At 43.0% G+C, this 20,492-nt stretch overlaps 7 protein-coding genes across 7 annotated transcripts; 6 read left to right on the plus strand and 1 right to left on the minus strand.

Moving 5' to 3' along the window:
* BDB00DRAFT_842195 (uncharacterized protein) lies at positions 1 to 1,345 on the plus strand. Its single transcript, XM_053124869.1, has 5 exons — positions 1 to 24; positions 93 to 208; positions 284 to 409; positions 494 to 729; positions 818 to 1,345. The coding sequence occupies exons 2-5, from the start codon at positions 117 to 119 to the stop codon at positions 1,111 to 1,113; spliced, it is 750 nt and encodes a 249-aa protein (XP_052975871.1). The 5' UTR covers positions 1 to 24; positions 93 to 116; the 3' UTR covers positions 1,114 to 1,345.
* Positions 1,346 to 5,310: 3,965 nt separating this feature from the next.
* Positions 5,311 to 5,553, minus strand: BDB00DRAFT_740660 (uncharacterized protein; the record flags this gene model as incomplete). The annotated part of the gene is made up of 2 exons (XM_053118454.1): positions 5,311 to 5,416; positions 5,507 to 5,553. Coding segments are annotated over 2 exons (153 nt in total), but the record flags the coding sequence as incomplete, so codon positions are not given.
* Positions 5,554 to 5,985: 432 nt separating this feature from the next.
* On the plus strand, positions 5,986 to 6,487 carry BDB00DRAFT_604924 (uncharacterized protein). Its single transcript, XM_053117997.1, has one exon. The coding sequence runs from the start codon at positions 6,174 to 6,176 to the stop codon at positions 6,453 to 6,455; it is 282 nt and encodes a 93-aa protein (XP_052975873.1). The 5' UTR covers positions 5,986 to 6,173; the 3' UTR covers positions 6,456 to 6,487.
* Positions 6,488 to 10,602: 4,115 nt separating this feature from the next.
* Positions 10,603 to 12,481, plus strand: BDB00DRAFT_931826 (uncharacterized protein). The gene is made up of 4 exons (XM_053129054.1): positions 10,603 to 10,843; positions 10,957 to 11,082; positions 11,204 to 12,158; positions 12,241 to 12,481. Exons 1-4 carry the CDS (start codon positions 10,714 to 10,716, stop codon positions 12,374 to 12,376), a joined length of 1,347 nt encoding a protein of 448 aa, XP_052975874.1. The 5' UTR covers positions 10,603 to 10,713; the 3' UTR covers positions 12,377 to 12,481.
* A 114-nt stretch (positions 12,482 to 12,595) lies between these two features.
* BDB00DRAFT_770242 (uncharacterized protein) lies at positions 12,596 to 14,567 on the plus strand (the record flags this gene model as incomplete). The annotated part of the gene is made up of 9 exons (XM_053119867.1): positions 12,596 to 12,690; positions 12,797 to 13,104; positions 13,199 to 13,288; positions 13,402 to 13,433; positions 13,510 to 13,596; positions 13,712 to 13,793; positions 13,882 to 13,961; positions 14,125 to 14,220; positions 14,328 to 14,567. 9 exons carry the CDS (start codon positions 12,596 to 12,598, stop codon positions 14,565 to 14,567), a joined length of 1,110 nt encoding a protein of 369 aa, XP_052975875.1.
* Positions 14,504 to 15,541, plus strand: BDB00DRAFT_605130 (uncharacterized protein). Its single transcript, XM_053117998.1, has one exon. The coding sequence runs from the start codon at positions 14,800 to 14,802 to the stop codon at positions 15,499 to 15,501; it is 702 nt and encodes a 233-aa protein (XP_052975876.1). The 5' UTR covers positions 14,504 to 14,799; the 3' UTR covers positions 15,502 to 15,541.
* Positions 15,542 to 16,241: 700 nt separating this feature from the next.
* BDB00DRAFT_884436 (fungal-specific transcription factor domain-containing protein) lies at positions 16,242 to 17,973 on the plus strand (the record flags this gene model as incomplete). Its single annotated transcript, XM_053128329.1, has 3 exons — positions 16,242 to 17,110; positions 17,215 to 17,889; positions 17,925 to 17,973. 3 exons carry the CDS (start codon positions 16,242 to 16,244, stop codon positions 17,971 to 17,973), a joined length of 1,593 nt encoding a protein of 530 aa, XP_052975877.1.
* Positions 17,974 to 20,492: the final 2,519 nt, after the last annotated feature.

A 20,492-nucleotide genomic window follows, 5' to 3' on the forward strand; every position in this document is an offset into this window, starting at 1 on the left:
AAGAAAATCAAAGATATTGTTGAAGTAAGTCGAGGATAAAATGAGAAATGAGGGAGAGAGAAGGAGATGCTTATTGCATCTTCCATTTATAGCAATTAAAAGAGGGTGACAAGGAAATGAGTCGCACCAAGGCTATCATCCAATTAGCCAACATGATGGAACGTACTCAAGATCACAATATTCCTATCCTTCAAATACTCATCAACTGGTAATCATTATGCAAATCACACATGCCATACCACTTATGAAAAAAGCATTATCTATTAACTAAAATCAACATCAGTGTCACCAAATTATCCAAGACTGAAAAGAATTACATTGTCAAGGAAACCGAGCTCATCACTAATTATTTGGATCCAGTAATAAGTCCTATGTTTCATGATCCCGATAACAATCGTCTTTTCCGTTGGTAACAAAACTTAAGAGGAAAATTACTGGGATAGTAGATATAAACACGATTATTGAACATATATTTGTTATTAAATATTTTTAGGTTAAATCAGAAGAACAATGCTGATACAAAAGAAGAAAGTACACGGCCCGATGGCGGTATGACTGTTGTTAATCAACTTCAAAACGTCTACGCTCTTGGATTTGTTGAGGTGAAGGCGATTGATGCGTGTGGAAACTGTACATTGACACATATGGATACCCTCCGGTTGGCAATCTTTTGTAAATCGACGTTGGATAAGGATGACGTTAAATGTGCGATAGGTGTTCAAGCTGTTGGTAAGTATAATAGCAAACCCATTAGTATTCACCAGGCCATGAATTATGACATGATACATGTATTGACCAGTCAAAAATTTTTCATTAGGGACTTATGTAACATTTTTTCTTTGCACCATTGAGCAAGAGGCATTATATCCTTTTGTGAAAATCGGACGATTGGATGTCCCTACCTCGTTCGAAAACCTTCCAAGCTTTTTATCACAACTCGATACCTGTGCACGTATTATCAACACTTACAATACTTTTTGCGTAAAACGACGACAAGAAGAATCCGCACGTTCAATGATTAGACCAAGTTTAACTCAAGCACAACTGATGGATGTTTTACATCTTAAAGCTTCAGATACCTCACCTACTTTAAAGCTTACGCCAACTGCTTAAAATCTACACACAATACATAACAACTTCCTTTCCCAGTATGTAATCCTTCCTCGTTTTTATAAAATGCGCAACCCATCCACTTTTTTTTCCGAATATGCGATTCACTCACTTCATTTTACCACATGTAAAGCTTCGTTCTTTTTTTCAAACTCATATTCAAATATCATCATACATCTCGCTTTTTAGTGACAAATATACTGTAAATAACATTTATTCTATCCTTCAATCTGACAAATATATATATTCATCTATATTTTCTGTGATACTTGCATGTTATCATGGCTTTTTCTGTTGGGGGGAATCACCAATGCTTTACTTTTAAAGTGTGTTTAACAAACTAGTATGAGGAGATAGATCCCTTTTAAATGTTAAAGTTATAACTTGGGTATTGCGCATGAGAACCCTCTCACAAATTAATTTCTCAGGTAGACATGATATATTACCTGGCGTTCCCCTGCACAGAATCAATGCTTTCGCGATCAACCCATCCATCATATATGAAATGCTGACACCTCATGATAATGGCGTTCTGCAAGGCTCGTTTGAAATTATACTTCTTGGCGATGACCGTACATCCGTGGAAGTCGGCCTTGCAATCGTTGAAAATATGGCTTGTTTATGACCAGCAATAACAGTCGCAATTACCAGCGGCCGTCACCAAAACGTTGTTGTTGTTGATGGAAGGTAAAAAGGAATATGTAAAAGTGCTGTGTAAGCAACCGCATCTTTTGGGAGAGAAAAGGCGATGAATGAAAAGAAAGAAAAATACGGCACATTATATAAGAATTCAAAGAGCTAGTAGTGCAGCGTACGGTCCTTCCTTGTTTACACTTTCTATAGTTCAATTGACGGCTAAGCTAGAATTTGGCCGGTAAAGATTTTTCGAATCAACACCCTTGTGGCTCATGGGAGGAAAAACGAAGAGAGAAACTTGATAAGCGATCTAGTGGACTCAGCACTCAGAAACAGGAGGATCGACGTATATTGTAGATTATGCCAATTTTGTGGCATTGAACAACTCTTGATAGTGGCGAGGTATGTAGATTCCGAGTTGTAGTCCTTCTCCTTGGGAGTCAGACGCTCTACCATCTTCGTTTGGGGAGTTCGCCCCTCTATTTCTCTACTTTACAGTAGTGTACAGTATTAAAAATTCTATCCCCTACTCACATACTGTTTTTTGTACAGTATGACACCTGGTTAAAGACCCCTTTTACTCCCCATGCCGACGCTTTTGAATGTTACTGTCGCCAACAATACCACTCTAGGTTCCCAGTCTCTATTACTGGCTGCTGTTTGTCTGTTGTTGGGATGTATGGAACTATTGATTAATCCTTATACAGGATATGTGCTCCTGATACAGTAGTCGCGCCAAAGAAGAGTCTTTTACGTAAAAAAACCTACCACACTACCTTTAACAGCCGCTCCGATGGACCCTTTTTCTGTAGTAAACATGTATTATGCATATCCAAAATCAGTTACATCATACGAGCTCATGCATTTATTCTATAGTATGAAGTATTCGATGCTTCACAAATGCGGAGTGATGCGTATGCTTTTCTATGCTAACATAAAGGCACATGTTACCATTATTTATTTCGAAACTAAAGATTGCGTAAGTTATATATATCGGAATGAACCAGCGAATACTTTGTTTTATGATGTGTCATGTTAGCGTTGTACAAACAGATATCTTTCGCTTTCAAACGAGTGCATAAGCTAAACTAAGAAGTAAAGCTGTAACAAACCACTGCCAACGTTGTCATGGTAGATCAAGAAGTTCATGAGGAGCCACTAAAACTGATGCGGCATAGAAGAAAGGTAGAAAAAGGAATCGTCTGTCAGGTTTACTGCTATGATGGACACTTTTATACATATCGTGACTACCTATTGAATCCGTAGGGCACATATAAATCTTTCGTGATCTGCAGCTATGATACCGGCACAGTAGGGTTCGATTGGGAATCAACACTCGACGGCAGTTGACGTGATCTGGCATTTACCGCACAGTCATTGTACGGTAAAGTTCCTAGATGTCGACCAGTTCTTGCCGTTAAGAAACGCGCCTTCGCATTTTACTCGTCCAGTAATCCGGTAGCCAAAGATTATACCATGCTTTATAATAGCATGCATACTTATTTGGCATATCTACTTAGCAAAAGAGCAACACAAATGAAAACAACTTTGGCTGGACGAATTACGAGTCCAGAGAATCAGTGTAATATTGGTGGTATTAGTTCAATATTTACAAACGAAAACGGATATTAGTTACCTGTGTGAGCATCAGTCCATGGCGGGAGCGTATGAGCTTCGAATTGCTTACTATACGGGCTTAGGATGAAAATAAATTGGGAAAATGCCCAAAGTCGCTTAATCTTGCAGAGTAGCGTATTTATACAAGAAGATGGAAACAGAAAATAGAAAGGACTATGATAGACGTAATACATTTTCCGTAGTAGCATAAATATTTGTGTTCTCTAAGATAATAGACCTGAATGGTCTTTTAAATACTTGTAATACTGTACACGTTAGTGTAGTATATATGAAAGCAAAATCGCGATTAGCGTTGCGGCACGTTAGAAGTTAGTCAATAGAGCATTGCCCACCACAGCCACCCGCACAAGCAAATAGCCCTAAAGGCTAACTCAGAAACAATCCATTCATACAGTAGTATCGTAAAAGTACATCTCCTCATTACCCAATAACCTTGTTATGCTATGGTAATATCATCTAGCATATTTGCTTGCCACTGGATATAGATAAAGCGGGTAGGGGTTTAACACACCTGTATTGCCGTTTTTGCATCGTTAGCACTTGCACGCTCGCATCACATTATGGTGAAAAAAATTGTGCTATGTATTATGCGCAGAAAGAAGAAGATACGTTAATCCAACAATATACATTTGTTCTTTTTGACAGTGTGATCCCGAACTAGTACGCGACTCAGTGAAGGGGAATTAGTTTTATTTAAAAATTCCCAAGCAGGGGCAGATCACGTAAACACCTGACCTCCATTGTTTAAAAAGGTACAGTAGATCGTCATTTACGTACATAACACTTAAAGCCCCTCTGCTTGATCCATTATAATTAGCAGAAGTCGATCTACAATTATAAAATCTTGTTTAGTTGAAGCAAAGATAGTTTACTTTGTGTGCAATATACAATTTTGGTTCTTTGTGAAACAAAGTGTAATAGGTGGTAGTAGTGATTATTGATTCGGGGTTTTGAAAAAAGGTGAAAGAGAAACGGGAAAAGAAGACTGTGAGTGAGTAACTGGGGTGGGGTATATAGACCATACAGCAATAGTTTGAAAAGAAAAAAACGAGCTAATATACAAAGAGGCAAGGGATAAAGAATAAGAAAAGATGCAAAATGTTGGACATGTAGAGAAGAGTGAAAGAGGGAGATTGTGGATGGTGAGTGTGCTCATCCAAAGGTGCTTACGATATTTGCTAACTGATTCAGGCCTTCAGAAGAAGAAGAAGAAGTGGGATTCTTTTGTCGTTGCTGCTGATGCGTCCCAGCATTACCCTTATGGATGTTATTATTATCGCTATTACTATCATGTTCGTTACGGTCATAAAAACGATATTGGTTTGGTGGTGATGACGGGGAAATAGAATAAGAAGATGGATTTGATACAAGGTGCTCGGCAGCAGAAGAAGTAGTAGTAGCAGTGGTAGTGGTAGAAGGAGTGGGCAATGATGGGCCAAGTAATGTTGTAGATGTCCCATGCTTGGTACCATTCGGAAAGGTGAGCGGTTTGTGTTGAAAGAACGTTGTAGTGGTCGTTGTGGGACCTTCTCTTATTGTCATAGTCGTAGTCATGGCTGCTACGGATGTTAATGAAGGTGTCGACTCGCTCAAAGTGGTAGTCGTCGGACTTGTAATCATCATTTGATGAATCGAGGGTAAATCAGGCCGTTGTCGATTCGAGCGGTGATAGTTGCTCAAATGTTGGTCGATTGTCAGCGGTCGTTCAACATCGAAAGGATCAGAGCGAATACGATGATGGGCGTGTAGTCTTGGTTTGGGCCGACTCGTGTCTTCTGTGCCGTTGTTGTGAGGATGACGGTGATGATGAACAACCGCAGCAGCAGCAGCAGCTGTGGTTGTTGCTGGTGAAGACGTTCCTAATGCTACTGCTGAAATTCGTTTATGTGAGCGTCTTGACCGAGGCGACATATGTGTACGATAATGCTGCATCATATTATCCTGCCGAGAAAATCGACTCTGACAACCAGGGAAGAGGCATGGAAAGTTCTTTTCACCAGTATGGATACGCATATGTCTTGCCAGATGCCCGCTATAAATTTTTTTAATATCACCATAGAAAACACAGTAAAAGCCTCTCTCTCTTTTTTTAGCACGTGTTTCAAACACACAATATCTTTACCTTGTCGTAAAACTTTTGCGACATTCGGAGCAGTGATGGCGTCGTTTTGTTGTTTTGGTGGTCGGGGACGACGGCGCGGTACTGTCGTTATTGTTACTGTTGGTTGTGGAGGGAATGGAAGAGACGCCAATGGGCGACGCAGGCTGATTCCACTGATTGGTCACGATGGGCAATGGTTCAGCCGTGGGTTGGTTGCTGCTGTAATGGTTGTGTTGTTCTTTTTCTAAACTGTCTGCTGCTGCTGTACTCGACAGTCTCCGCGCAGCAGTTGTTGACAAAGCATGATTTTCGGTGTTTAATAGACTGACTTGACGACCGGAACAATCAGTGATCGAAAAAGAAGAAGAATCGTCTCGGGCTTCGTTCAACAGCATGTTAGCGATAGTAAAGAGATATGTACAAGAGAAAGATGCCCGAAATGTAGTCAGAAGTGGGAAGAGAAGGAGAGAGAGAGAGAGAGGGGGGGGGTGGGGATGAGATGGGATGGGATGGGAAAATATTGAGAACCCTTTTCTGGAATACCCAAATTTAGCTCGAGTCCCTGCACTTCCCAGCCTCGGTACAACGCCTCAAAAAGCAAGTAAATTAGGTACTGCGTCCATCCAAAAGGAGAGTCATCAGAGGAGAGGGCTATAGTGGGGATACGGCGTTATTTCATACTGTGGTAATGGTGCATATCTCTCTCTCTCTCTCTCTCTCTCTTTCTCTCTCTGATAGATATAGCCCTTTCCCTTTCTCTCTTTTTTGCTCTCTGTGTGCGTGTGCGTGTGCCTGTACTGTTGTAGTTGTTGTTGTTGAGGACGGTGTCGGTGCACATATTATATACATTAGCTACCATAGATTGGCGTTTCTTTTTTCATGCGCTCCTTTCCTTCTACTCCTACTCATGGTACACACTTTTGCCGATATTGATGATACTTTGCCGTTCTCCTATCAGCGTGTTACCTAGAAGCGGTATTGCCGGTGAGCAAAGCGAGCAGTATCTCAAGAAGAGTACCCGTAACCAGGAAAATTACGCCAAAAGCAAGCGGATTTCAAAGTACTGCATTGACTCTAGTCCACCCGACAGTACATAATTCCGACAACACAAACAAAGCGGGACAGACTTACATAATAGGGAAAGGTGGACTTGACTACCTTTGGAGGTCGGCAAAACAAATGATGTCCTTGCAGGACGTTCACATGAAGCACCTGGCGCTCCCATACAGTAGTACTAGCTAGATACTCTGAAAAACGGTACAGGCCTGACACGATATCACATGCATCTATTCACAAACGTACCGAACATTATTATATATTTACCAATGCAAGCCGTTGCAAAACAGAATTCAGAGGTGAATTATTGGAGTATAACCTGAAAGTAAATAGCTGAATACAACATTACTCATGCGGCACATAGATTTCTTGATGGGTTTGAATCAGTGTTGGAAGAGAACTTTGCAGATATACAGCAACATCTATGTGATATGCTTGTGGTGAAGAGAAAAATGTGCAAAACATAGCCCGGCTGGCATTCTATATTCTATCAGAAAAAGTAAAGCCTCGGTCATTGAATATACATCATGATCATAATAACCGTTTATAATGTTATATCATGTAAAATGGAAGTATCAACCTTTGCGATTTGGAGCAAGCTACATAGTAGTAGCTTCTACAGAGTGTTACAGTACATAACTATATACGACTGTATGAGTTTGCTGGAGGGAAACCTACTGTTTCCGAGTGCTGGCCCTATATAGTAGCATCAATTTTATCTTGGCTACTTGAAGGGTTGAGAAACTGACAACAGTCGCCTCAATTTTCAATAACTACAACACAAGATAGTGAATTACCTCGTTTGAGTACAACGAGCTTCAACATAGAAGTATTAATTGCTTGAAAAAAGTCTATTGGTGTATAAAGTAGTGTATGTTGAAAAAAAAGGCAAACGAACCAAGCGCAAGCAAGCTTTAACAGGACCCGACTATAAATCAGTTTCATTACATATAATTTATAGTAGATATGACAGTTCTTGCAGCTTCTAATCCAACGATACACTGTTTTCGTACCGGAAGATTCGGTACGCTTCTGTGTCTTGAATGCTAGCAAGAACAGCTATTTCCGGACGAAACCCATAGACTTTTGAACCTTAATCTCTCTCAGACATCTTTTTTCCAGTACAGCAAACAAAAAAGTTGGGTCCTTGCCAAAAAGCATTGGTAAAAGCTGCGATATTGAAAGTAACACCGGGTGGTCATTGCAAAAGGTTGCTTGGACAATGTCTGAGGAGGATCCTGTGAGTGTTGTCATGAGGCAACCTCCCTTCCGAAAGCATGTAAACGCTGGCATTGATTATGGTACGAACATCTTTATGTATATCATCGTATATGAAGACCCGTACCCAGGACTTAAATTTCTCATACGCTGTCCTACTGGTCGTTTGAAGCTGTTACATTAGGCTTCATGAAATAGGGCGTGTCAAAAATACGCACCAGTCAAATTCCAGAAAGAACAGCTACCAGCAGCAACTACTGCCGGTCAACAACACAACATCGGCGTTACTTTGGAAAAACAACCACTCACTTATAGTAAGAATATGTCGACCTTGAGCCGATCGAGGTAATGTACGTGCTTAAACTTAGTATGATCGCAGTACTCGACGTTACAATGCTGGACGTCTACCAATATTCACAATTATGAACAAACCTTCGTTTGCGAGAATAGTGTACCGACATTGCTAGCTCTCTCTCCCTCCCAAAGCATATGGCCTTTTGGAAGTCAAACAGTAAAGAATGAAGCAAAGTAATACGGGGGAGCTTTCCTTTAAAGTATGCTTTAATATAACTATCATGTATAAGTGCGAGGCAACATTCGCCATTCATATACGAGACGGAGATCGCACTGGACGGGTGTAGCACAAGCCAAAAATGCCAATGTTCTTAGGACACTGAAAAGCAATGATAAAGACCCTAGAGATAGCGTACATACACTATTCTCACGGTGTTAGAAAAACCCAATCCATATCGGATGAAAATATCTGTAAATACAATCTACAGGCGTAAGAGGGAAAAGAGCTCGGCTGTTCTGTTTGCAGAGGCACTATAGCAGAGATACAGCTTAAATTTTGAACCACTCCTTGGTCGTCGCTTTTTTCACCGTTATATAAGCCGGTTCACGATTTGCGGAATTGCCAAGAAACATATTACACATATCTTCGAAAGGCACTATTTTAAAAAAAAAAATGCACTGTAACAACACTGCAAAAGGAAGCTTCGAAAGTTTCAGCAACGCTACGTTTTGAGAACCAGATCCCTTTCCATTCTACTACTACTCGGGTCATAGCGAATGTATGTATATTTTGTGTTGAGAGAGAAAAGAGAATGTTATAATCGCTTTCTTCTGCCATCATAGAGCTCAAGAGAGGTTCTTCTGGAGGCTGCTCGTGCATGGCGGAAGCGTAATAGGCTGTGTACTTTTACCAAAGTTTCCATTTAGCAGTGCGTCGATGTTTTCATCAACATGATTTAAACCGACTATGTTGACAGTAAGTCAATCTTTATATTTATATGTGTCGATAGCATATGTGAATGACGTGATTGAAGTTTCATTTTCTATGCCACAATACATACAGAAAGGAATTATAGATGGTGGTAGACATGTTTCGTCTAAGTATAGTACTATAGTCGAAATGTGTGCCGTTCGTCTTCCTTAATGTACTTTCATTAAGAGGCAAGTTTTAAACAGCGTGACCTGGGATTTGGGAAGATTTGAATGCCGTAAAATGTATTAAACGTTTGTTAAAAGTCTCAACTTTCTATTTCCATCAGACTCGACACTTTAGAACTTAATTCGGATATGTGCTTTACTTCTGGGGGAAACGAGTGGGATTTTTCGTGCTAGACCTCAGTGGTATTAACCATAACACGCTAGTAGAGATTATAACATATACACTTGTTGGATGTATAATGAAGCACCATCATAACTATAGATTTTCATTATGTATTGCTGCTGCCTTAATTGGACGATATCTTTTCTACTTGTGAGCTCACCTAAGATTTCGGGCACAGACATGTTTTTTATGATAAAAAACAGCAGTTCTTGCTAACAGGTGGTAATCTATTTTTCTTTTGATTATAAACTAGGCGCACGAAGCAGCAATAATAGTAGCAGCACTCTTGTTACACCACATAATAATATGTGGTAGCGTATACCTGCAACAATGAGAGTAAATTAAGTGTAGTATGGCACGAAACATATATCATTTAGAGTATCATCAAGCATCACCACAGATTTGCCGATCATATAAGGTTTACTTTAGCGCTTGCAAAATTAACAATATATGTACATACACACTCAAAGAAACGATGCACGACTTGGTTGAAAAAATGATAATTAATATCTGATCTATGCACGCTCCTTTATAGTTACAGGTGTGCAAGTCCGCATGACCGACGAAAACCCCTCCGCTGCAGCCATTTCCGACTCCATCATGTTTCTCACCTGTAACAACAAAAAGGTGGTGATGTCACCCATAAACGGAATACTCACAGCTGAAGGAAAGAAAGAAAGAAAGAAAGAAATGCCAAGAAATAACAAAAGAGAAAGAGAGACCAAACATTATCGGGTCGACGAACAACGACGACGATCGCCCGGAGCCCAGCAGCAGAATTTTTTTCCAGAGAGCGCGCCTATGTGTTATTCAAACAAATGCGACGGCAATAGGGATCGTTTAAACACAAACAAATCGAAAATGATAAACGTGGGGCAGCAGCAGCAGCAGATCATTTGATTCTTCTTTGACTCTTTCTTATAATAGGGTTTTAGTATACCTAATAAAACAAACTACCTCATAACACAAACTTGAGCAACAAGGTTTGGAACCCTTTTTCTTTTTTCGAAAAAAAGAAAACCCATGATATGTGATTAGCTACTACCAGTGCTGCCTGTTGTCGTTGTCGTCGCTGCTGCTGCTGCTGCGAGTGTGCGTGTTTCATCATAATCAAAACTTAGAATGAATGTGATACGCCACCCGCACATTTGTTTTCTTTTTTATATACCGATTTTTTCATGTATATATCGTCGCTGACACTGTTTGCAGCCTTACTCTTCTCTTTCCTCTTCACGTTCTACCTTTCTCCCTTCTTCTTTTTACTTGGAAAAGACCTTATCTACCTTTCCCCCTCCCCTTAAGAGCACAGAATCCCTCATCTCCTATACAGCAACCATCCATGCTTCTAAGGGCCAATCCAATCCTTCGCGACGATCTTATAGTCTTATCTTTGCAACAAACCAAATTTCAGGAACAGCACCTGACGACGCAACAACCTCCTACAACAACTGTCTGTCATCCACATGCACGTGCGTATCATAGAATATGCTGCAAGCTTTATGCTTGTTTGTTAAGAAAAGTTCATTATGAGCCACATATTCAAGCCAACCGTCATCATAACTTTTTTTTTGTGTATATGTAGTTCATTTGAAGAACAATGAAGATGGTATCACACATTTAGCTGATTTGGTGGATTTCATTCTTCGTGCAAGAAGGCTTTCGGCCGTGGTAACAGGACAAGTACCGCCATCGACAGCAAACAACAAAGGTGAGGATCAAAAGGTTGCTTGTTGCGCGTGTGTGTGCGGAAGTGGTAGCGCCTTACAATCGTGAAGAAAGGGAGTAGTAGTAGTAGTAGTAGGTCAAATACCAATGATGACAATATGTAGCGTCGGATGACACGATACGCTCCATCATGGTGCCAGCAAGAGAAGCATCCACAGATCACCATCGTCAAAGTAGTAACAGTACTAAACGTTGGTCATCAGCAGCAGCAGCAGCAGCATTGCATGCGCCATCTTCTCAACAACGACAGCAAGAAAGGCGGCGTATATCTACTGCATCGTCATCATACTCTTCTACATCAGTCCTATCCATTTTGAAAGAAGAACAAAGCTTTGAACAAGTACAACAAAAGGACAAGGGAAAAAGCAGAGGAAAAGAAAAGGCTATTCCCACCATGATTGTCACAACTTCAGATAATGACGAAAAACGGCAAATTCGACGTTTACGATCATCGACAGCTACTACAGCCACTTCTACAGCATCAAGTGCATCATCATCATCATCTGATAACAACACTGGTGGCGGTGAGCAAAGGGATTCTCTTGTAGCACGAGGTGGAGAATGTATTGATGGAGCAGCAGCAACAACAATAACACAATCTTTACCGTCTTGTCATCATCCGAAATACCATCATCATCACCAGCAGCAGAGACGCCCTAAAACAGGAGGAGGGGCAGCAGCAACTCGAACTTTTTATAGCGAACCTTCCATTCATGAATATCAAAGAAATAATAGTTCCAACAGTATGGAAGCGCGGCTTAGATTGATGGGACCAATGATAGCGCCTCCTGCAGTGGATGGTATGCGTGCTCGTAGTAACAGTTCTATTACTACAAGCGAATGCAACAAGTACATTTCCAGAAATGGTGTTGCCAGTTCGTCCACGTCTACGTCTTCTGGATCATCATCATCATCATCATCATCATCATCATCATCATCATCAAGTCGTCCAGTAACACCCACCCATCCTCATTCTGCTGCTGGTAGTGATCAACTGCTTCCATCTTGGAAGAAGGAAAAGTCAAGCTTAATACGTGCACGAGACGATGATGACAATAGGTAACGTTTATATACAAACCCTTGGAGGTGATGTATTACATGTATATGAATGTTGATTCTCAAATTGGTATTCGTGTATTAGATCGTTTAGAAAAAGATTATTGTCTCGTACAGGATCGCTGAGTGAAAAGATACAAGAAGGACTCTTGCAAAGAAGAACATCTGCAGTGAGGACATTGAAGCATGTTGTCAGACGTTCTTCGACAGTGCAGAAGTAGTGACATAGAATCCAGCAGCAGCAGCAGCAGCAGCAGCAGTAGTAGTAGTTTATGTTACTTTTTTGTAAATTTAACACACCCATTATGCAAAATACACAATTCAAATACCGCTTTTTTTTCTCTCGGTTGGCCTTTCTTTTCTTGACCCGTACCCTGCACACACCACAATATACGGTTTTTTCTTCTTTCTAATCAACTTTTACATTTATTCACAACAAAATGGCGACTCACCGTGAAGGACTCAGTGATAAGCCGCACGACTGGTGCATGATTCCTGCTGGCACACTCATGAAGACACAAAAAGTCATTACAATGTAAATCTTTTTTTCCTACAAGTGATGTCTAATGTTTTGTGATTCGACCTTTGTATCTGAAGAAGAAGAAAACAACACCACACTCACTTTATATAATTATGAACAGTGACGGAATGCTTCCAGTAGAAGACGCGTGTGGTATTTTGATCAAAAACAACATATCGTCAGCACCGGTATTTGATAGCACGCAGTCGGCACCCGAGTATGTGGGCATGTTTGATTACGGCGATGTGATTGCCTATCTTTTGCTTGTCTTGTTGGACCAAGTCCCAGGCCATCTTCAACAACAACAACAACAACAACAACAACAACAACAACAACAACAGGGTTCGGGTGAGGACGCGACTCTGGAGATTACAGATATCATTCGTCGTGCTATTTACGGACAGTCTGTTCCCGTAAAACTTGCGAGTGGTTAGTTATATATATGCATTGGGTTATGTTTGTTTGTTTGCTCTGCTGCTTGATGTGAAATAAGCTAACTTTGAATGATGTGGGGTGATGATAGATCTTTCTCAAAAGAATCCATTCTATTCGATTCTCCCGGAGTCAACCTTGCTATCGGCCATTGAAGAGTTTGCTTGTGGTACACATCGCGGTAAATGTCGTGTTTTTCTTTCTGTGTCTCTGTGCAATGTAACCTACTCGGAGGTTTTTGTATTTTTGACAAGAGGTCTCCTTGTTACTTTGTGACTGAAAACGATAATGTAGTATGTGTTATGGACCCCAATGGTGGCATCCAGGTAAAGCTTTTCTCCATGTGGGACAAATAAGGAGTTTGGTACAAGGAAGCGTACTGACATCATCCATTGTGTAAAGGGTATCTTGTCACAATCAACAGTCGTCGAATATCTCTACAACAATCGAAAACAGTTTCCTACCATTGAGAAGCTCTTGGGCCAAACGGTAATGGATGATAGAATGAGGCACACATGGTTACTCTCTTTCCATATTTGTTCTAACCCGCTCTTTTGTTGCCATCGCTTGTTGTTTAACCGTGTTACTTTTTCCACACTGTTAGCTACGTCAGCTGGGCTTGGGTGAGACAGACGTAATAAGTGCAGGCGCAGATGCGCGTGTCCTCGATGCACTTTCATTAATGAGTAGAGTATTATGCTTTTTCACACGATAGATATGACAAAAATATGCTAATCAAAACGGCCATTGTTTGTTATAATGTATGACGCACAGGCCAACACGGAGTCTCCTCTGTGGCCGTGGTGGGCGCCAATGGAGTTGCCCTGGGTAACATTAGCATGACGGACATCAAGGTAAACAAATCATAACATACTGCATATAATACATGCAAACCATGTGACGGGCTGGGTGGTTGGATAAGGGAGGGGGTGGGGGGAAGGAGGATGTGTTTTGGTAGTAAGTAGTGGAAGGAGGATCGCCTAATAAGGTTGTTCATTATTGGGTGTACACGTATAGCATGTGATGAAGGATTTCAAACACAAACTGCTGTGGATAACTTGTTTCCAATTTGTGAGCATGGTACGAACCGAGCAAGGCATCGAGGATGGGCAGGTAAGTTAGTTACCCCCGCTCCCCGTATTAGCAGCAATCCATGCCCGAGTCGGCTGAAGCTATATAATGCAACAAAGTAAAACCCTTCCAATCAAAATGAACTGTAGGACCGCTTGCCCGTATTCGATGTCCGGCTGGACACACGTCTTGGATTTGCGATCGCCAAACTGCTAGCCACTCGATCCCACCGTGTATGGGTCACCGACGACATGGGCAGACCCATTGGCGTCGTGTCGCTCACAGACATATCGCGTGTTATTGCCGAGAGCGCAGGCGTACAGACCACGGGCTATCCCCGGCGTGCGAGTGTAGCAGTGCGAGGCGGTCTTAATACTACTACTACATGATGACTGGGTTGTAGATATCATGTTTGCGATAATAACACTCGCTCTGTTGTTGCTTTCCCTGTGTTTCGTTCGTTTATGAGCTATAATGGATTGATCGACATGGGAAAAGAGTAAAGTAGTACCTATCATCCCCACCCCACCCCCATACCCATAGAGAGAGAGAGAGGGGGTGTGTGTGTGTGTGAGCAACATTGTCTTTACCGTATTTGGATGGAAGGATAACACAATCATTATGGAAGTAGCCCAAAACTCTTTTGTTTCGGACTGTACCTTTTTTTCTTACTCTTGTCCTGCCAATAGGTCACAGCAGCAGTGGCAGTGGCTATCAGTGCTGCTTGGCCACTGCATACTAAGGATAAAAACTCAGCAAAGGCTTTTACTTTTTGGCTCTTTTGGAGAGTGGGTTTACTGCGCGCTTGTTGATCCCTTTCTTTTCTTTCCTTACTACCCCCACTTGCACAACAACAACAACCACAACAGCACACACACAAACCTTTTCTCTTTTTCTTCTCCCAACCTCTTTTTTTTTTTTGTTGTGTGCTTGCTTGCTTGCTTCTTTTATTATTATATAATTATTATTATTTCGCCACCCGGAATCAAGGGCCCTGCCAGAACACTTGTTTATTCTCATTCCGAACTGCACCCACCCCGTTTTCTTCTTCTTTCTCTCTTCATTGCTAACACATTCGACTCACAATTACGTCCAAAATGGAGACGACCGAGCAACACACCAGCTCTCCGGAATCGTCGGCAACTCCGGAACCGACCAAAAGAACTACAAAGAAAGGTGGCGGCACTTGTTCTTCCAACTCTAATAATAATAATCATAACAACAACAACAACAACACAACGAGTGCAACGGGCGCAAGCAATCATCCAAATAGACGAAGCAAGAGCATGCGTGCCTGTGACGAGTGCCGAAAACGCAAGGTAAATTTTGCATGTTTTTTGTTTTACTACTCGGGCTACTTGGGCGGGGTGAGAGAAAGAGAGAGAGAGCACATGGCGTCACATCATACAGAAAAGTAGAAAAAGGGCAAGGGGTAGTAGTGGGCTGCTTGTATAAGCCGGTGCAAGTGGGAATGAGAGAGAGAGAGAGAGAGAGAAAGAGACAACAGAAAGAGACAACAGAAAGAGGGGGGCGGGGGAGGGAGGGGTGGCAAATATAAAATTAAAAAAGCGTTGGACCGTTGCAACGGAAATCCTCACACTCTCTGCGGAATATGCCAGGTAAAATGCGATGGCGTCCAGCCTTGCTCCAAGTGTCGAAAATCTGAAATTGCGTGTGTGTTTGCAAAACTACCTCCCAAACGAGGTCCACCGAAACAATACATTGAGCTGCTGGAGGCGCGTCTGCATCTCATCGAAAAGGCACTACGCACAATTGATGGACCTGCACGCCGTATTCTCGACGACGCGTTATCCTTGGACAGCGTCAAAGCACTCAATACCTCGTCACCCTCGTCACCGTCACAGCAACACCACCAACAAGATGATGCAATGGACACCACAGGTACTACTACTGGAAGTAGTTCAGTGGTGGTCAAAGAAGGTAGAGTTACAAAAGCGGATGGTGTAATGTTGATCATTCCCATCGTTTGTGGTATCGCAATATGCCCCCACCCCCTCATTAAGCTTTTTTATATTGAACATACTACAACGATGACGACAATGATGTATATAGAGGACGAAGGGCCGAGCGTATCATCTGCTGCACCGTGTAGTCCAAATACACAACAATCATCCATTGACGAAGCCGATCGTTTCAGCATCAATGAAATTGGCCAGGCCATGTACGTGAACGACATCAAGGCACGGATTGACCGAATACCCAGCATCCACGCTTCAGGCGAGCCCATGATATCCTCGTTTGGCTCAAAGCAATCACCAATGAAGTACGACAGTAGCAGTAACAGCAACACCACCACCACCACCACCACCACCACCATTACCACCAGCAACAGTAATACCAGTACTATGGACGGATCACAGAAAATGGACACTGATACTGGATCTGAGGGATATCCATCGACTGCTGTAACGGCGCTGCCGCACGACGTTCCACAGTCGCTCATCAAGACCTATTTCACACACGTACACAAATACGTCCCCATGATCCACAATCCCTACTTTTACAAACAACTGTCCAGCAAGGCCGAGGATCCACCCTCGCCCTTGCTGCTCTATGCCATGTGTGCTGTCGCGTCACGCTGGACCGGCGAGTACACTGGCGCTTCCTCAGGGCAGATTGCCCCTGGATTTTCGTTCTATCAGCGTGCTTTTGCCAAGATTGACGAGTATTCGGATGCGCCACGCGTCTCGACCATACAGGCACTTGTGTTGTTGACAAAGTATCAAGAGTATTACCGACGACTAGGCTTTTTCCATCGTCCAGGTCTCTATCTCGGGATGGCAGTACGGATGTGTAACGACCTTGGTTTGCCAAAGCTCGATCCAGTCCCAGGCCCGGATGAGGATCCACAAGGATATGAGGAAAAGAAGCGTACTTTTTGGATGGTGTTTATCTATGATCTGATGATGAGGTATAAAAACAAAGAGATCTTTTTCCTGTGTGGTTTTTATTTCTTTGGCTTTGACTTGAAAGTTGGGCAAAAAGGTCTTACACCTTCTCTTCTCGTTGAAATAGCATCGAACAAGGACGTGAGCCCTATTTTGCTAATATCGAGTGTACCACCGAGTTCCCACTGGCAACGAGCGAAGAGGGACCTTACCTCGAAGAAGTTGTTACTAACAACAATGCCGTGATCCAACTTGCACGAATTCTGTCCGAGATTTTGCTCATGTCTCGACGCGTGACGACACGACAGCATGCTCAAGGCGACCAGCGCAACCAGGTGCAAATTATAGAAGAACAAGGGAAGCTGTTTCTGCTCAACACGCATCTGGAAAACTTTGTGCATGAGCTGCCTGCATCACTGTCGTACGGCCCCACACAAAACTCGACGGTATACCCTACAGACAAGCAGCCAATCAGCAATGTGTTTGTCGGTTTCCTGCATATGACTTACCATTTCAGTGTCATTTTACTGCACCGCCACTATGTACTGCATCCACTTCCTTCGTGCGATCTCGAAATGGAACCTTACCAGCACCAGCAGCTGTGTGCTGCATCTGCATCAAACATTACGCAGATTGCAGAAACCATTTTGGAAAGTCAGGCGATGGATGCATTCAGCTATCCTACGCGCGGTATCCAGCATACCATTCATTGTGTCACTATGGCTGCGACTGTTCATCGTGACGGTATGACAACGACGACGACGACCCAGGACAAAACACTGGTGGATCAGGCTAAGCAGCAGTATGTCAAGGCATTGAACATCCTGAACCGTTTAGCTGCAGAGTCGCCTGCTATGGAGTTCCACTCTCATATCAAAGAGGCTGAGCTGGCCCAAATGTATGATCGTCTGGCTGTGAACACGAGCAGTAATAGCAACGCTAATAACAACAATATCAGCAGCAGTAGCAGCAGCAGTAACAATGGCAGCACTCATGTTAGTAATGAAAACAATATAAACAACAATCGTGCAGCAAGTGCTACTACCACGACAACATCTACAACAGCAGCAGCAGCAACAACAACAGCCAATGCTGGTGTATATTCGTCACCCGGACATAGCAGTAATGCTAGCACAACATCATCTACGGATAGCACTTATGTTTCTTCTTCGGCACCCACACAATCAGCAGCATCACTACAGCAGCCAATACCCGCGGATCGTGTGTCTCTTTCTGATGCTTCCTCGACCTCCTCCTCCCCGGTGTTATCGTCGTCAGTGGATATGCCCACGCGTCCTGGTGCTGCACGAACGATCAAATTACCAAAGTCACGACGACACACACTTACCGGTACTGGAAATACACAGCTGATGCAAATGGCTAAACATGCTCCTCTTGGCGGCCAATGGTATCCACCTCAACAGCAGCAACAACAGCAACAACAACAGCAGCAACAACAACAGCAGCAACAGCAACAGCAGGGAGTACTACCTGGTGCCAACAACACTTCACCATACATGATGGATGGTGGTGTTCCGTTCAGCCAAGCAACGCTGTTGAACTCGAGTGCAACGATTTCTGACCCTTCAAGGTTCGCATCACTGATGATGATGCAAGGTGGAGTCAATATCCCGCTGTACAACCATCATCAGCAGCCGCTCCCACACATCCCACAAGAGCAACAACAAGCCCAACAACAACAGCATCTCCACCATGTTCACCATCCGCAACACCCTCAGCAGCAGCAGCAGCACTTTGTCAACAATCCACCTGCTACTACGTATCGCAAGTCTCGGCTGAGTCATCACTGGTCATACTCTCAAGAAGATCTACGTTCTCTGCGAAGAGCGCACATGAACAGCCCGATCGGTGGAGGAGGCAATTGGCCATCGGCAAAGGCAAGATCCTCGCCCCACGCAGCAGCATCTGATTTTGGTTACCATAGCCACTTTGCCGAAATGGGGCACCACGATGGATTTCCCAATCCGTATCCACAGCAACAACAACAACCACAGCGCATGACCCGCCAATTGCGTCGTCAATCTTCCATGACGGCCATGATGCCATCCTACTATGCTCAACGCCAGCAACAACAGCATTATATGCCTGTACGGCACGCTCCTCCTGCTCCGCCGCCACCACCACCACAACAACAACCGCCAGCTCCTTTACCACAGCAACAACAACAACAACAACAACAACAACAACAACAACAACAACAACAACAACAACAACAACAAGCGCAAATTCCACGACAACATCAGCATCACCAGCAACAACAACAACAACAGCAAATGGCTACACAGCAACAACAACAACAAGCTGTTGCAGCAGCAGTGGCAGCACAGCATCATCGTCGACATACCATCTCTGTCCCTGCCAGTGGCCCTGTAGCTGCTGCTGTTCCGCACCACCAGCATCACCACCCTCACCAGCATCACCACCCTCACCAGCAACAGCATCATCATCAGCATCATCATCACCATCATGCTGCCACTGCTACTGCAATTGCACCACCCCTCACTCCAGCATATTCCGACGCTGCAGGAATGATGCAGCCCATGGATTATATTAATTATTCGGATTCCACCTCAAATGATACCATGATGAACATTGATACCGCCACTGCTGCTGCAGCAGCATTGAACAACAACGTTATACACAAATTGGACGATACCACCACCACCACTACTACTAATGGTAATGACTATCTTGGATATTCCTCCCAAATACCTTCCACTGCTAGTACTACTCCTACAATGGGCGTAGTATCAGTTAGCGCGGAAAGCATTGCATCGACAACAACAACAACGGCTCCTACTACTAGCACGATGGATGCGAGCAGTATGATGATGGTAGATCCACCGACCAATGATGAAGCAACGGCAGCAATGATGAACGACTTGTTGATGAACGAACAATGGTCATCGTTATTGATGGGATCCAATCCGAATGCTGCTTCCAACACTGGCTTTGAAGATCTGCAACGGAGCGAGGGCCATGTCATGTAAAAAAAAAAGAAAAAAGCAAAGAACTTATTAGAGAATTATATCACAACTCCTCCTTCCCCACTAACCCCCAAAGCATCATATCCACAAACACACACTTGTCCACACTCTATACATCATCCGCACACATGTTATTTACAAACACACACACTCACACCGAACAAACAAACCAATTTGTAGCAGTACATTACATCATCTTCTTTTCTTCTTGTTTCTATTCTGTAGTTCCGCCTTTTCTTTTGTTGTGCCGATACCCTGCCTCTTTTCTCACGTGTACTCTCTCTCTTTTTCTCTCTCTGTCTCTCCACGCACAATAAGGACCAGCAATCAACAAACACATATCAACCGTCTTTTTGCCTTGTACGTACACACAACACAACACAGCAGACTGTTTTTA

Source organism: Zychaea mexicana, assembly GCF_025766255.1.
Source record: "Zychaea mexicana strain RSA 1403 chromosome Unknown BDB00scaffold_84, whole genome shotgun sequence".
Taxonomy (NCBI): domain Eukaryota; kingdom Fungi; phylum Mucoromycota; class Mucoromycetes; order Mucorales; family Lichtheimiaceae; genus Zychaea; species Zychaea mexicana.